The sequence below is a fragment of the Pristiophorus japonicus genome, chromosome 8 (genome assembly GCF_044704955.1).
Source record: "Pristiophorus japonicus isolate sPriJap1 chromosome 8, sPriJap1.hap1, whole genome shotgun sequence".
Classification (NCBI taxonomy): domain Eukaryota; kingdom Metazoa; phylum Chordata; class Chondrichthyes; family Pristiophoridae; genus Pristiophorus; species Pristiophorus japonicus.
The window spans coordinates 78,303,701-78,318,508 of record NC_091984.1 but is presented as its reverse complement, the minus strand read 5'-3'; the positions used below and the strand labels follow the sequence as shown (position 1 = coordinate 78,318,508).

At 47.1% G+C, this 14,808-nt stretch overlaps 1 protein-coding gene across 1 annotated transcript in view; it reads right to left on the bottom strand.

Annotated features, from left to right (window-relative positions):
- Positions 1–14,808, bottom strand: part of dab1a (DAB adaptor protein 1a) — a 210,103-nt gene that overhangs the window by 41,253 nt on the left and 154,042 nt on the right. The window contains exon 21 of the mRNA XM_070888232.1: positions 4,195–4,392. Within this exon, the coding sequence (XP_070744333.1) occupies positions 4,195–4,392 (198 nt within the window). The remainder of the gene's footprint in view (positions 1–4,194; positions 4,393–14,808) is intronic.

Here is a 14,808-nt window from a genome sequence, read left to right as displayed (position 1 = left end):
CCAATTCCAAGGCACCATGGGTGGCTCAGCTGCACAGGAGGAAGGGACAAAGAACAAAAAAGCCCTAGTGACAGGGGATTCTATAGTTAGGGGAACAGACAGGCGTTTCTGCGGCCGTAGACGTGATTTCCGAATGGTTTTGTGCCTCCCTGGTGCCAGGGTCAAGGATGTCACAGAGTGGATGCAGGGCATCCTGCGGGGGGGAGGGTAAACAGTTAGAGGTCATGGTCCATATCGGGACCAACGACATGGGTAAAATGAGGGATGAGGTTCTACAGGAAGAATTTAGGGAGCTAGGAAGAAAATTAACGGGTAGTACCTCAAAGGTAGTAATCGTCGGGTTACTAACGGTGCCACGTGCTAATGAGTATAAGAATAGAAGGATCGAGAGGATGACCATGTGGCTGGAAAATTGGTGTAGGAGGGAGGGCTTTAAATTCTTGAGGCATTGGGACCACTTCTGGGGAAGATGGGACCTGTACAAACTGGATGGGTTGCACTTCAACAGCACCGGGTCCAATATCTTCGTGGGGAGTTTTGCTAGTGCTGTTGGGGAGAGTTTAAACTAGCTTGGCAGGAGAATGGGAACCTGAGAACGAATTCAAAAGGGAAGGAAGCAAAGCAGAAGTTGGATAGCAAGAATTTAGAAAGCGAATCTGTAAGACAGAGGAAACAGGGTTTAGTATGTAGTAAGCAAGGAGATCTTCTTGTGCTGAATGGTATATACTTTAATGTAAGGAGTATAGTGAATAAGGCAGGTGAGCTAAGAGCACAGGTAGACACTTGGGAGTATGACATTATAGCCATTACAGAAACATGGCTGAAGAGCAGCAAGTTTGGCAGATCAATATTCCTGGCTACAGGATTTTTAGACAAGATAGAGAGGGGGGTAAAAAGGTGGTGGTGGTGGGGGGTGTGTGGTTGCAGTACTGATTAAAGAAAATATTACAGCAGTGAGGAGGGATGATATGTTAGAGGGATCATCAAATGAGGTCATATGGATCGAATTGAAAAATAAAAAAGGGGCGATCACACTGCTGGGCATGTATTATAGATCCACAAACAGTGGGAGGGAGATAGAGGAGCAAATATGTAGGCAAATTGCTGTGAAGTCTAAAAACCATAAGGTAGTAATAGTAGGGGATTTTAACTATCCAAATATTGATTGGGACAAAGTTAGTGTGAAGGGTATAGAGGGTGCGGAATTCTTGAGATGCATTCAAGAGAATTTTTTTAGTCAGTATGTAGTACACCTAACACGAGAGGGGGCGGTCTTGGATTTAGTTTTGGGGAATGAAGCTGGGCAGGTTGAAAGGGTATGAGTGGGGGAGCACTTGGGTGCCAGTGACCATAATTCAGTTAGATTCAAGCTGGTTATGGATAAGGACAAGAATAGGCCTGGAATAAAAGTTCTGAATTGGGGAAAAGCTAATTTTGCTAAGCTAAGGAGTGATTTGGCCATAGTGGATTGGAAACAGCTACTTGTGGGGTAAATCAGTGTGGAAAAAATGGGAGGCATTCAAGGAGGAGATCCGGAATGCTCAGGCCAAACATGTGCCCTTCAGGAAAAAGGCTGGGGAAAATAATTCGAGAGCTCCCTGGATGTCTAGGGACTTACAGGGGAGGATTAAGAAAAAAAAGGGACGCTTATGTCATATATTAACGGCTATATACTTTAGAATTTTTAGAGGAATATAGAAAGTTAAGAGGCAAAATTAAAAAGGATATTAGGAATGCTAAAAGAGAGCACGAGAAATTCTTGGTCAGTAAAATTAAGGAAAACCCGAAGATGTTCTATAAATATATTATGAGTAAGAGGGTAACTAAAGAAAGGGTAGGGCCTATTAGAGACCATGAGGGTAATCTTTGTGTGGAGGCGGAAGATGTTGGTAGGGTTCTTAACGAACACTTTGCATCTGTTTTCACAAAGAAAAGAGGTAATGCAGATACTGCTATAGAGGAGGAGTGTAATATTCTGGATGAAATAAATATAGTGAGACAGGAAGTATTAAGGGGTTTAGCAGCTTTGAAAGTAGATAAGTCCCCAGACCCAGATGAAATGCATCCCAGGATGTTGAGCGAAGTAAAAGAGGAAATAGCAGAGGCCTTGACCATCATTTTCCAGTCCTCTTTGGATATGGGCATGGTGCCAGAGGATTGGAGGACTGCTAATGTAGTACCCTTGTTTAAGAAGGGAAAAAGGAATAGGCCGAGTTATTATAGGCCTGTCAGCCTAACCTCAGTGGTGGGAAAGCTATTGGAAAAAATCCTGAAAGACAAGATAAATCTGTATTTGGACAGTCAGCGTGGATTTTTTAAGGGAAGATCATGTTTGACTAAACTGATTTAATATTTTGAGGAGGTAATCAAGAGGGTCGATGAGGGTACTGCATACAATGTAGTATATATGGCTTTAGCAAGGCTTTTGATAAGATCCCGCATGGTAGACTGGTCATGAAGGTTAAAGCCCATGGGATCCAGTGGCAAGTTGGATCCAAAATAGGCTCGGAGGTAGGAAGCAAAGGGTAATGATTGATGGATGTTTTTGTGACTGGAAGGATGTTTCCAGTGGGGTTCCACAGGGCTCAGGATTGGGTCCCTTGCTTTTTGTGGTATATATCAACGATTTAGATTTGAATATAGGGAATATGATTAAGAGGTTTGCAGATGACACTAAAATTGGTTGCGTGGTTGATAATGAAGAGGAAAGTCATAGGCTGCAGGAGGATATCAATCTACTGATCAGGTGGGCAGAGCAGTGGCAAATGGAATTTAATTCGGAGAAGTTTGAGGTGATGCACTTTGGGAGGCTAATAAGGAAAGGGTATACACATTAAGCGGTAGGCCACTTAGTAGTGTAGATGAACAAAGGGACCTTGGAGTGCAAGTCCACAGATCCCTGAAAGTAGCAGGCCAGGTGGATAAGGTGGTTAAGAAGGCATACGGAATGCTTGTCTTTATTGGACGAGGCATAGCATATAAGAGCAGGGAGATTATGCTTAAATTGTATAATACTTTGGTTAGTCCACAGCTGGAGTACTGCGTGCAGTTCTGGTTGCCGCATTATAGGAAGGACGTGATTGCACTAGAGAGTGTGCAGAGGAGATTTACTAGTATGCTGCCTGGAATGGAGAATCTTAGTTAAGAGGACAGATTGGATAGGCTGGGTTTGTTCTCATTGGAACAGAGGAGATTGAGAGGAGACCTCATTGAGGTGTACAAAATATTGAGCGGCCTGGACATAGTGGATAGTAAGGGTCTATTGCCATTGGTGGAGGTATCTATTACGAGGGGGCTTGGTTTTAGAGTGGTTGGTGGAAGGTTTAGAGAGGATTTGAAGAGGGGCTTCTTTATGCAGAAGATTGTGGGGATCTGGAACTTGCTGCCTGGAAGAGTGGTAGATGCAGAAACCCTCACCACTTTTAAGAGATGGTTGGATGGGCACTTGAAGTGCCGTAACCTGCAGGGTTATGGAGCTAGAGCTGGTAATTGGCATTAGATTGGATGACCTTTTGTTGGACGGCGCAGATATAATGGTAAGTACTGCAGGGAATAGAATACTGCCAGGATGATCTCCTGGACTAGTTTCGATCGCCTGGATGGGTTGGAGAGGAATTTTCCCAGATTTTTTTTCTCCCTAAATTGGTCTGGGTTTTTATCTGGTTTTTGCCTCTCCCAGGAGATCACATGGCTCCAGTTGGGGTGACGTTTAGATGTTTTCAGTGTAAGGGTGTCGCAGTTGTGTGAGGCGGACTGGCTGGGCTGGGTGCTCTTTGCCTTTCCGTCATTGTTCATAGCCTTATATGTAACTTTAGGGCTGCTGATCAAGGGCCATGCGGTTCTTTGTCGGCCGGCATGAACACGAATGGGCTGAAATGGCCTCCTTCTGCACTGTAAATTTCTATGTTTCTACTTACACTTTCCAGGAGAAAGGCGAAGGAGTCACTGGATACAATTAAGAGGGAGAAACGTCGACGATTCTCCTCTTTAGTTCAGGCTTGCTGAAGCTAATCGAAGTGCTTCTATTGCTGCCCCAGCTAAGATCCTCCCTCTTGAGGCATGCATATACTTGCTAAGCTGCCAGAGGAACTCTTCTTATGAACCTTCATTTCTTAATCAATTTGGTGTAAGGAAAAATTGCGAAGACCGAGATCAATAAGAATAGTTAAAAAATATACACTGCAACATACTTACTAATTGAGAGTTTTTGAGAAGTTTTTGCATCATTTTCTTGAAATTATTACTATCATAACTGACTCCGATTTCAAAAACGTCTGGGATGGCAAATGCAACACTAAAGCTAGTCTTCTTATTCTCAACTTCAAATCTGCTGTGTGTAAAATTTGAAAATGATTCATGTTCATTCAAGGACAGTTCAAATTTTCCTTTGGTCTGGAATGAAAAGAATACACAATTCTGAAATGAAATATTTTGAAACAATTCATGTAATTTGTTTGTACATGTAAATATCACACACACATCATTGCTTCCAATTAATGATTTGAATAATACTCAACTAGTCACAGTATTAGAATAATTGGTCATAAAGTGTTCCATATAGCTCCCACAGAATAAGATATTTGATATGATTCTTAACAAGATAAAATTAGAACTTCCTTGTGATTGTAACACTCATGACTTACTATATGATGTTGCATAAACATTTCTCAATGTGTAGGACTCTTCATATATGAGTTTGTCTAAAATATGTAATGATTGCTTCACAGGAAATAACAATCCAGAGGCATCAGGCTGGTTTCACTGCATGATGTAAATCTATCTCTGTCGCATTGGGGTTTCCTTTACATTAGTGGCCGGGGCCATTGGAGGGAGCAGCGTGCAGTGGAAATCGGCGCGGTCCCAGCCTGCAAGACCATCAGCAGGCCGGGGCCATTGGAGGGAGCAGCGTGCGGCAGCAGGAGGATGATGGCTACGAAGCCAGGTCGCTGATTGAAGTGCGGGCTGGCACAGCAGGAGGGGCGAAGAAGCGGCAAAAGTCCGTAGAGGGAAGTGACCAGGGCCCAGGAGAGGCATGAATCTGGGGCCCAGAAGAGGCAAGGGCCCAGGGGCAGCACGGGCCAGCCCACACTGCGATACGTGTGCGCACTCGGTCTGTGCAACAGAGCTGGTCTCCAGTTAGTCTTGGGTAATCCTTGCCACTGGACCAAAACCTAGCTCTGTCAAGCCCGTGTGGTGGCTGGTGTGCAACGGCCACCACGCGTTAAAAAAATCCACGCACAGGCATCTTCCACCCTTCACGATGTAGTTCGGGATCTGGAATATTAGGTCCTTCATTGAAACACCTGTGAACTCATCCCTTTTTGGCGTGGAAGCAAGTCATCCTCACTTCGAGGGACTGCCTATGATGATGATGATGAGTGATACATTCATTAACCAGGGTGCTTTAGTATTCTTGTCATTTCCTTCATGGAACTCTGTGCTGATGCAGTAATAGTACAGCTCCTTTAAACTGTTGAAGCTGCAAATGTTTTTCCACAGGGGTTGATTGAGGCAGAGAACATTGTGGGGCTGAAATTCAGTAGCACCCCGTTTGGTGCGGTAACTTTTAACTTTTAGAAAATTTAGCACTCAGCGAAATGCCTTGCCAAATTGTGTAAAACAGGGCGTTTTTGCCCCAGCAGTGAAGGGGGGCAGTAAATGAGGCACTAATGGGCTCAGCTGGGCACTGCAGTGGGCGCTATTCAGAGAGAGTGCCTTCCGCGAGAGGTGGGCACCGGAGGGACTGGAGTGCATCATCACGCCCGGCAACCAAATTTTAATTTGATTTTACGTTTTAAAGTTTAATTTGTTTTAATTGCCAGTGCTTTTAGTGTCCCCCTTCCCTTTTATAGGGGGCACTGGGGAAAAATTGTGATTTTAGTGCCCAAAAAAAAAACCAAAAAAAGAAAAACACAAAAAAAAAACCCCAAAAAAAAAGGGGGAAAAAAAAAAAGGGCCTTGTAAATGTCTGGTGTGTCACCCAGGTCGGGTGGCACGGTTTAATGTTTTTTGTTTTGCAGATGAACTCCAAAAAGAGTTTCAGAGAGAGTGCCTTCCGCGAGAGGTGGGCACCGGAGGGACTGGAGTGCATCATCACGCCCGGCAACCAAATTTTAATTTGATTTTACGTTTTAAAGTTTCATTTGTTTTAATTGCCGGTGCTTTTAGTGTCCTCCTTCCCTTTTATAGGGGGCACTGGGAAAAAATGTGATTTTAGTGCCCAAAAAAAAAACCCCAAAAAAAGAAAAACACAAAAAAAAATCCAAAAAAAGGAAAAAATAGGGCCTTGTAAATGTCTGGTGTGTCATCCAGGTCGGGTGGCATGGTTTAATGTTCTGTTTTACAGATAAACTCTAAAAGAGTTTCAGAGAGAGTTACCCAATTTCAGCTGAATTGCATCCAGCAATCAGCCTTCAATCCTTGACTCCAGCTCGATCTAGCTCTTAAAGGGGAGGTCATTTCAACCGGCTGCTGCTCATTTTCAGCATTGCTGCACTTGAGTCAGTCATCTCTGTATCTCAGGAACTCAGAGACCTTTTGTGCAATGGCTGCTGAGAATCCCCCTTCAAGGGAGAGGGCCAAAGTTTAATGATGTGGCACTGGAGACATTGATGGGGGCAGTGGAGAGAAGGAGGGAGTCGCTGTTCCCTCCATCTGGAAGGAGGCCATCTCCACAGGTTTTCAGGGCCATGTGGCGAGAGGTGGCCGAGGCATTGTCGGCCAGCACAGTGGTGGACAGAACCTTCGCCCAGTGCAGAAAGATATTCAACGACCTCAGTCAGGTGGTGAAGGTGAGTACAAGCTTCCACATCTCCTACATACCAGCCTCTGAACCTCTGTCTCTGCACACTGAGCAAACCACCACTTCCCCACCACTCAACCATCAAGCATCTGCAGCTACTCACACACATCGTCACCTCACGCCTTGCCTGCATTCACAGCTTTTCAGCTATGGCAGGTATATCTTCCACATACATAGCTAGACTCTTACTCACACAAGTTCCTTTTTTTTTTGCAGGCCAAGATGGCATATAATAGAAGGGAGCAGCTGCGGACTGGAGGAGGGAAACCTGAACTGCGGCTGCTGAGTGACCTTGAGGAGCGAATGCTGTGGCTCATTGACCCTCAGGTGGTGAGCGCCATGACCGGCGGAGACGTCAACCCCACTGGGGGCAACAACCGTAACCTTATCCCCTCTCCTTTCCTCATCTCACTTCCCCCTCACATTAGAAGGTTTTATCACTTTCTAATCCCCTCTCCTTTTCTCATACCACTTCTCCATCCCCACACCAAAAGGCTTTATAGCTTTCCAGGTCCTGATACTGCCTGCACTCCTTGCTCCAATCCTGTCCCACTGCCCTCACCTTAATGCGAGTCTTATGCCATTTATGCTTTCAGACAACCAGCCAGCAGCTGTGGAGCCTGCACCTGAGCACCCCCCCAACAGAATTTGGAGGGGGAGGAATAGCAGGAGGAGGAGGAGCCGAGCACTGTGTCATTGCTTCTCTCACCCGCAGGCATCAGCTCAGATACTACGGGTTCATTAGAGGCAAGTTTATTAGAGGGGTCTGCGCTGGGTGATGCACCGGAGCCTAGTGGGCTGCAGCAAGGTCAAGGGGAAAGGGAACCTCGGGAGCCATCTCCCCAGAGGGCGAGTTCATGCACGAGTTCTGCTCCATAGGACTCAAATGAGGACCTCAATGGGAAGGCATTCGCACACAGGGTGATGGCCATGCACTCTGACATGATAGATGCAATGGCAAGGGTGCCCGAGAGCCTTTCGGCAGTGGTAAGGAGTGTGGAGAAGACCGCTCCAGCATTGCATAAAGCTCTGCACACATCATGGAGCCCATCATTGCCAGTTTGCAACCGGTGGTGGACTCCCAGGAAGACCGTGTGGATCCAGACCTCATGACGCATGTGATGGGCGACGTGGCAGCTTCCATTGCAGCACAGGTGGAAGCAACGCAACACTTTGGTGCTATAATGCAGACAATGGTTGGCAGCATGTAAGCTCAGACTGCCCTCATGCAGTCTCAGCTTGAGGCCACGCAACGTCTGAGTGCTGTAATGCAGTCAATGAGTCTCAGACTGCTCTCATGTAGTCTCAGCTGGATGCCACACGTGCTCTGACTGCTGCCCTCACCACAGTCCACTGGGGATCTCATGGTGTCGCAGCAGGCCACCAAACTGTGCTCCAGCAGATTGATAGGGATGCTCCAGTGCTGCCTCGGGGGAGTGCCACTGAGTCAGTGGAGCAGGAGCCTGCTGTCCTCTCACGATGACAGCATTCCTGAGGCCACCACTGCCACTCTGCCATTGCACTTGCTGCTGCCTATCACCCAGCCAGAACAGACTGCTGTCGCCCAGACTGAGGTGGTGCAGTCTATAGCTGGGCTTTCCAGGCCCAGAGCTCGTTGAGGACATCCTTTAAAGCCATCTGTAGTCTCTGGCCCTGACACACAGCAGCCTTCCACCAGCCGTGCTGCAGCCACAGATGACACACTGCAGAGGAGCACTACATTGGATAAAGCAAAGAGGGGATATAAGGAAATGCAGAAGGGTGATTATATCATCATCATCATCAACATCATAGGCAGTCCCTTGGAGTCGAGGATGACTTGCTTCCACTCTAAAAGTGAGTTCTCAGGTGACCGAGGAGTCCAGTGTGGGTCCTACAATCTCTGTCATAGGTGGGACAGACAGTGGTTGAAGGAAAGGGTAGATGGGGAGCCTGGGTTGATGCACGCAACTTCCGCTGTCTACGTTTGGTTTCTACTTGTTCTCAGCAATGGGACTCGAGGTGCTCAGCAACCTCCCGGATGCTCTTCCTCCACTTTGGGCAGTCATGGGCCAGGGATTCCCTGGTGGGGATGTTGCACTTTATCAAGGAGGCTTTGAGGGTGACCTTGAAGCATTTCCTCTGCCCACCTGGGGCTCGCTTGCCATGTCAAAGATCCGCATAGAGTGCTTGCTTTGGGAGTCTCGTGTTGGGCATGTGGACGATGTGGCCCACCCAACGGAACTGATTAAGTGTGGTCAAAGCTTCAATGCTGGGGATGTTGGCCTGAGCAACGACACTGATGTTGGTGCGTCTATCCTCCCAGTGAATTTGCAGGATCTTGCGGAGGCAGCGCTGGTGGTACTTCTCCAGCGTTTTGAGGTGTCTCCTGTATATAGCCTGTTATGTATGTAACTATGTAATACTTGCCACCAGAGGGCACGACTGTTGGAGTCCTAATGGTCACCTGCACACACCAGTATAAAAGGTTGGCTGCCATGTTGTTTAGGCACTCTGGAGTTGTAATAAAGAAGACTAAGGTCACACTAAGTTTAGCTCACAGTACTCAGCCTCGTGGAGTTCTTCTATACACAACAATACGTAACAGAATACGAACCTTCACAAACCATGGCTGCCGTTGGAATATTAGAGAGATTCGTAGAGGGGGATGATTGGGAAGCCTTCGTCGAGCGTCTCGACCAGTACTTCGTGGCCAACGAGCTGGAAGGAGACATTAACGCGGCCAAGCGCAGGGCGGTTCTTCTCGCCGTCTGTGGGCCTAAAATATACGGCCTCATCAAGAATCTGCTCGCACCGAAAAAACCAACGGAGAAGGAATATACAGAGTTGTGCACGCTGGTTCGGGACCACCTCAAGCTGAAGGAGAGTATCCTCATGGTCAGATATCATTTTTACACGCAGCATCGCTCCGGGGGCCAGAACGTGGTGGATTATATCGGCGACCTGAGACGCTTCATGGGACCTTGCAATTTTGGAGCTGCGTTGGGGCAAATGCTGTGGGACTTTTTCATGCTGGGCATCAGCCACGAGGTCATTCTTCAAAAGCTGCTGGCTGCCAAAACCCTAGACCTGAGCAGGGCCACTGCGATCGCCCAGGCATGTATGGCCACGAACGATAACACCAAACAGATATCTTCTCAACATCGAAGCTCACTGGCAAGTACTGTGCATAAAATGACGTCGCTAGCAGTCATGTTTGTAACTACAATGTAACACCACTGAATTACTGTATACACTCAACTTAGATGCACACCTTGACCACAGGGGGTGAACTTGTGGGAGACACTCCTTACCTGATCACACAGGTATATAAAGGGAGGTCCCACGCAGGGTCATCACTTCTGGAGTCCTGTAATAAAGAGTTAAGGTCACAGAGTGGCCTTGTCCCTGGAATGTGCCTCGTGTGGTTTCATGCTGTAGAGTAAGGACTTTACACTAGCAAGCCGAACTGCATATGGCAGGGCCTATACGTCTGCAGCTGCAAGATCTGTGATGACTCAGAATCCGCCATCGGGGTGTGAATCCATTCGTACCGTGTTGGCACTGCGGGGGTAATCATCGGGCCCATCAATGTCAATTCAAGCACTACGTGTGCAAAGGCTGCGCGATATACCACGTGGCAAAGGATGATCGATCCGGCACAGATCACACAGCACAGGCAACTCAACCCGAGGAAGAAGTGTATGGGGTACATACCTTCACCACCAAGAGCCCTCATATAATGCTAAAAGTCAAATTAAATGGAGTTCCAGTATCCATGGAGTTGGACACAGGCGCGAGTCAGTCAATAATGAGCCAGAAGGCTTTCGAGAAATTGTGGAGCAATAAAGCACAAAGGCCCAAACTGAGCCCGATTAATGCAAAGGTGCGTACCGACACCAAAGAGCTCATACCAGTCATTGGAAGTGCGGCAGTGAAGGTATTGTATGATGGAGCTGTGCATGACCTATCATTGTGGATTGTTCCAGGCAATGGCCCAACGCTGTTTGGCAGAAGCTGGCTAGAAAAAATTAGATGGAATTGGAACGGCATCAAAGCACTATCTTCAGTGGATGATACCTCGTGTGCTCAAATGCTGAGCAAGTTTCCCTCGCTATTCGAACCAGGCATCGGCAACTTCACAGGCGCCTAGGTACAGATCCATCTAGGCCCCGATGCACGGCCCATCCATCTCAAGGCTCTGGCGGTTCCATACATGATGAGGGAGAAAGTAGAGATTGAACTGGACAGACTCCAATGCAAAGGAATCATATCGCCAGTCGAGTTCAACGAGTGGGCCAGTTCAATTGCTCTGGTGTTGAAAAGCGATGGCATGGTCAGAATCTGTGGAGACTACAAGGTAATGATGAACCGAGTCTCACTACAGGACCAGTACCTGCTGCCCAAGGTGGATGACCTGTTCACAATGTTAGCGGGGGAGAAGTCATTCACCAAGTTGGACCTAACCTCCACCTACATGACACAGGAGCTGGCTGAATCTTCAAAAAGACTGACATGCATCAAAAGACTGTTTATATACTACAGGTGCCTTTTTGGGATTCGCTCGGCTGCAGCCATTTTCCAGAGAAACATGGAGAGTTTGCTGAAATCTGTTCCGCGCACCGTTGTGTTTCAAGATGACATCTGATCACTGGTCGTGACACCATCGAACATCTACACAACCTGGAAGAGGTTCTAAGTCGTCTAGACAGAGTAGGACTCAGGCTGAAATGCTCCCAATGTGTTTGCTGGCGCCAGAAGTCGAATTTTTGGGGAGAAAGATTGCAGCAGATGGCATCAGGCCCACGGACTTAAAGACAGGCCATCAAGAATGTGACAGAGTTGCGTTCGTTCCTGGGACTCCTCAACTATTTTGGTAACTTTCTACCCACGTTGAGGACATTGTTAGAGTCTTTGCATACGTTGCTACATAAAGGTGACGACTGGGTTTGGGGCAAATCTCAAGACACAGCCTTTGAGAAGGCCAGGAATCTGCTATGTTCAAATAAGTTACTTGTACACTATGACCCATGTAAACGTTTAGTGCTAGCTTGTGACGCCTCATCGTACGGGGTCGGCTGTGTGTTACAGCAAGCCAATGTATCAGACAACCTCCAACCGGTTGCATAAGCGTTTAGAAGTCTGTCTAAGGCTGAGAGAGCCTATTGTATGGTCGAGAAAGAGGCGTATATGGGGTTAAGAAAATGCATCAATACCTATTTGGACCGGTTTGAACTTGAAACTGACCACAAGCCGCTCATTTCGCTGTTTTCAGAGAGCAAAGGTATAAATACCAATGCTTCGTCCCGCATCCAAAGCTGGGCACTAACATTATCCGCTTATGACAATGTTATCCGCCACAGACGAGGCACTGAAAACTGTGCTGATGCTATCAGCCGGCTGCCATTACCCACCACTGGGGTTGAAATGGCACAGCCTGCAGGCTTGCTACTGGTCATGGATGCTTTTGAGAGCGAGGGGTCACCCGTCACAGCTCGCCACATCAGGACCTGGACCAGCCAGGATCCTGTGCTATCATTAGTAAAGAGTTGCGCCCTAAATGGGAACTGGTTGGCCATTCCCGGGGAAATGCAAGATGAAATTAAGCCGTTTCACCAACGCAAAAATGAAATGTCCATCCAGTCGGATTGTCTCTTAAGGGGTAATCGTGTGGTTTTGCCAAAAAAAGGCAGGGAAACGTTTATACGCGACCTACACAGAACCATGCAGGCATTGTTATGATGAAGGCAATTGCCAGGTCACATGTTTGGTGGCCCGGCATTGACTTGGACTTGGAGTAATGCGTGCATCAGTGCAACACTTGCTTGCAACTGAGCAATGCACCAAGGGAGGTTCCACTGAGTCTGTGGTCATGGCCCTCCAAACCGTGGTCCAGGATCCACGTAGATTTTGCCGGCCCCTTTCTTGGAAAGATGTTTTTAGTAGTTGTGGATGCTTATTCCAAATGGATTGAAGGCATAATCATGTCATCCAGCATGTTCACAGCCACCATTGAAAGCCTCCGGGCCATGTTCGCCACCCATGGCTTGCCTGACGTCCTTGTCAGCGACAATAGACCATGTTTCACCAGTTCAGAATTCAATGAGTTTATGACTCGCAATGGCATCAAGCATGTCAGGTCTGCTCCGTTTAAGCCCATGTCTAATGGTGAAGCGGAGTGGGCAGTCCAAACAATCAAGCAGAGCATGAAATGCGTGATGGACAGCTCCCTGCAGTCCCGCTTGTCTCGCATTCTGCTCAGTTACCGGAAGCGACCCCACTCACTCACGGGGGTTCCCCCGGCAGAATTGTTAATGAAGAGAGCCCTCAAAACCAGGCTCTCCCTAGTCCACCTGGATCTTAATGATCACGTGGAAACCCGGCGACACCAGCAGAACATGTACCATGATCGCGCGGCTGTTTCATGTGACATTGATGTTAATGACCCTGTGTTTGTCCTGAATTACGGTCATGGTCCCAAATGGGTTGCTGGCACTGTTTTAGCCAAGGAAGGGTACAGGGTGTTCATAATCAAACTGTTAAATGGCCAAATGTGCAGAAAGCATTTAGATCAGCCCAAATTGCGATTTACTGACAACCAGGAACGACTTGAAGAGGACATCACCATCGACGATCCACCAACACACACGCAACCAGCAATCGACCTCACTGCCAATCACGAGGATGAAGTACCCACCATTCTTGACAGTAGGCTCCCGAGGTATGGAAAATGGTCCATGTTGTCCAAGGCATCGTTGTGGATTTTGATAATCGGGGGGCAGTGCTGTGTGGTGGTAGAGGACCTTTGTCTTGCGGATGTTTAGCGTAGTGCCCATGCCCTCGTATGCCTCGGTTAAGTACATGATGATACGTTTATTGTCGTGATATAAATTTTGATTGGAATGTTTCATGTTTGCTATTGTGTCTCATTTCTGTTTTGGGGCTTTGTTATGGAGGGCAAATTGATGTGGTAATGGGGACATCCAGAGGAACCAGGAAGTAGGATGGAATTCACCGGGACCAAAGTCTGATGAGATAGCCCTTGCAGAATCGCGATTGCTTGGCTGCCTCCTCCGTCACTAGTGTTGCTGCTCCTACACCTCCTTGTCATTCTTGACAGATCGCAAGTTCTGGGTTTAGGCGCATGACCTTCGCAAAGCTAAACCCAGAACTTGCGGGGCCCTTAAGGGCGCGTGCGTACTTCATCCACACCCATAAATTCAGGGCCATTGTATTTAGTTTCTGGCTAGATTAATCTTTTTTTTCTTTTTCATTTCCAAATGATTTATGAAGGGGAAGTCATGTTTGACAAATTTGCTGGAGCTCTTTGAGGATGTAACGAACAGGTTGGATAAAGGGGAACTAGTGGATGTGGTGTATTTGGACTTCCAGAAGGCATTTGACAAGGTGCCACATAAAAGGTTACTGCACAAGATAAAAGTTCACGGGGTTGGGGGTAATATATTAGCATGGATAGAGGATTGGCTAACTAACAGAGAATAGAGAGTCGGGATAAACGGTTCATTCTCTGGTTGGCAACCAGTAACTAGTGGGGTGCCACAGGGATTGGTGCTGGGATTCCAACTATTTACAATCTACATTGACAACTTGGAAGAAGGGACCGAGTGTAATGTAGCCAAGTTTGCTGACGATACAAAGATGGGAGGAAAAGCAATGTGTGAGGAAGACACAAAAAAATCTGCAAAAGGACACAGACAGGCTAAGTGAGTGGGCAAAAATTTGGCAGATGTAGTATAATGTTGGAAAGTGTGAAGTCGTGCACTTTGGCAGAAAAAAAATCAAAGAGCAAGTTATTATTTAAATGGAGAAAGATTGCAAAGTGCTGCAGTACAGCGGGACCTGGGGGTACTTGTGCATGAAACACAAAAGGATAGTATGCAGGTACAGCAAATGATCAGGAAGGCCAATGGCCTTTATTGCAAAGGGGATGGAGTATAAAAACAGGGAAGTCTTGCTACAGCTATACAAGGTATTGGTGAGGCCACACCTGAAATACTGTGTGCAGT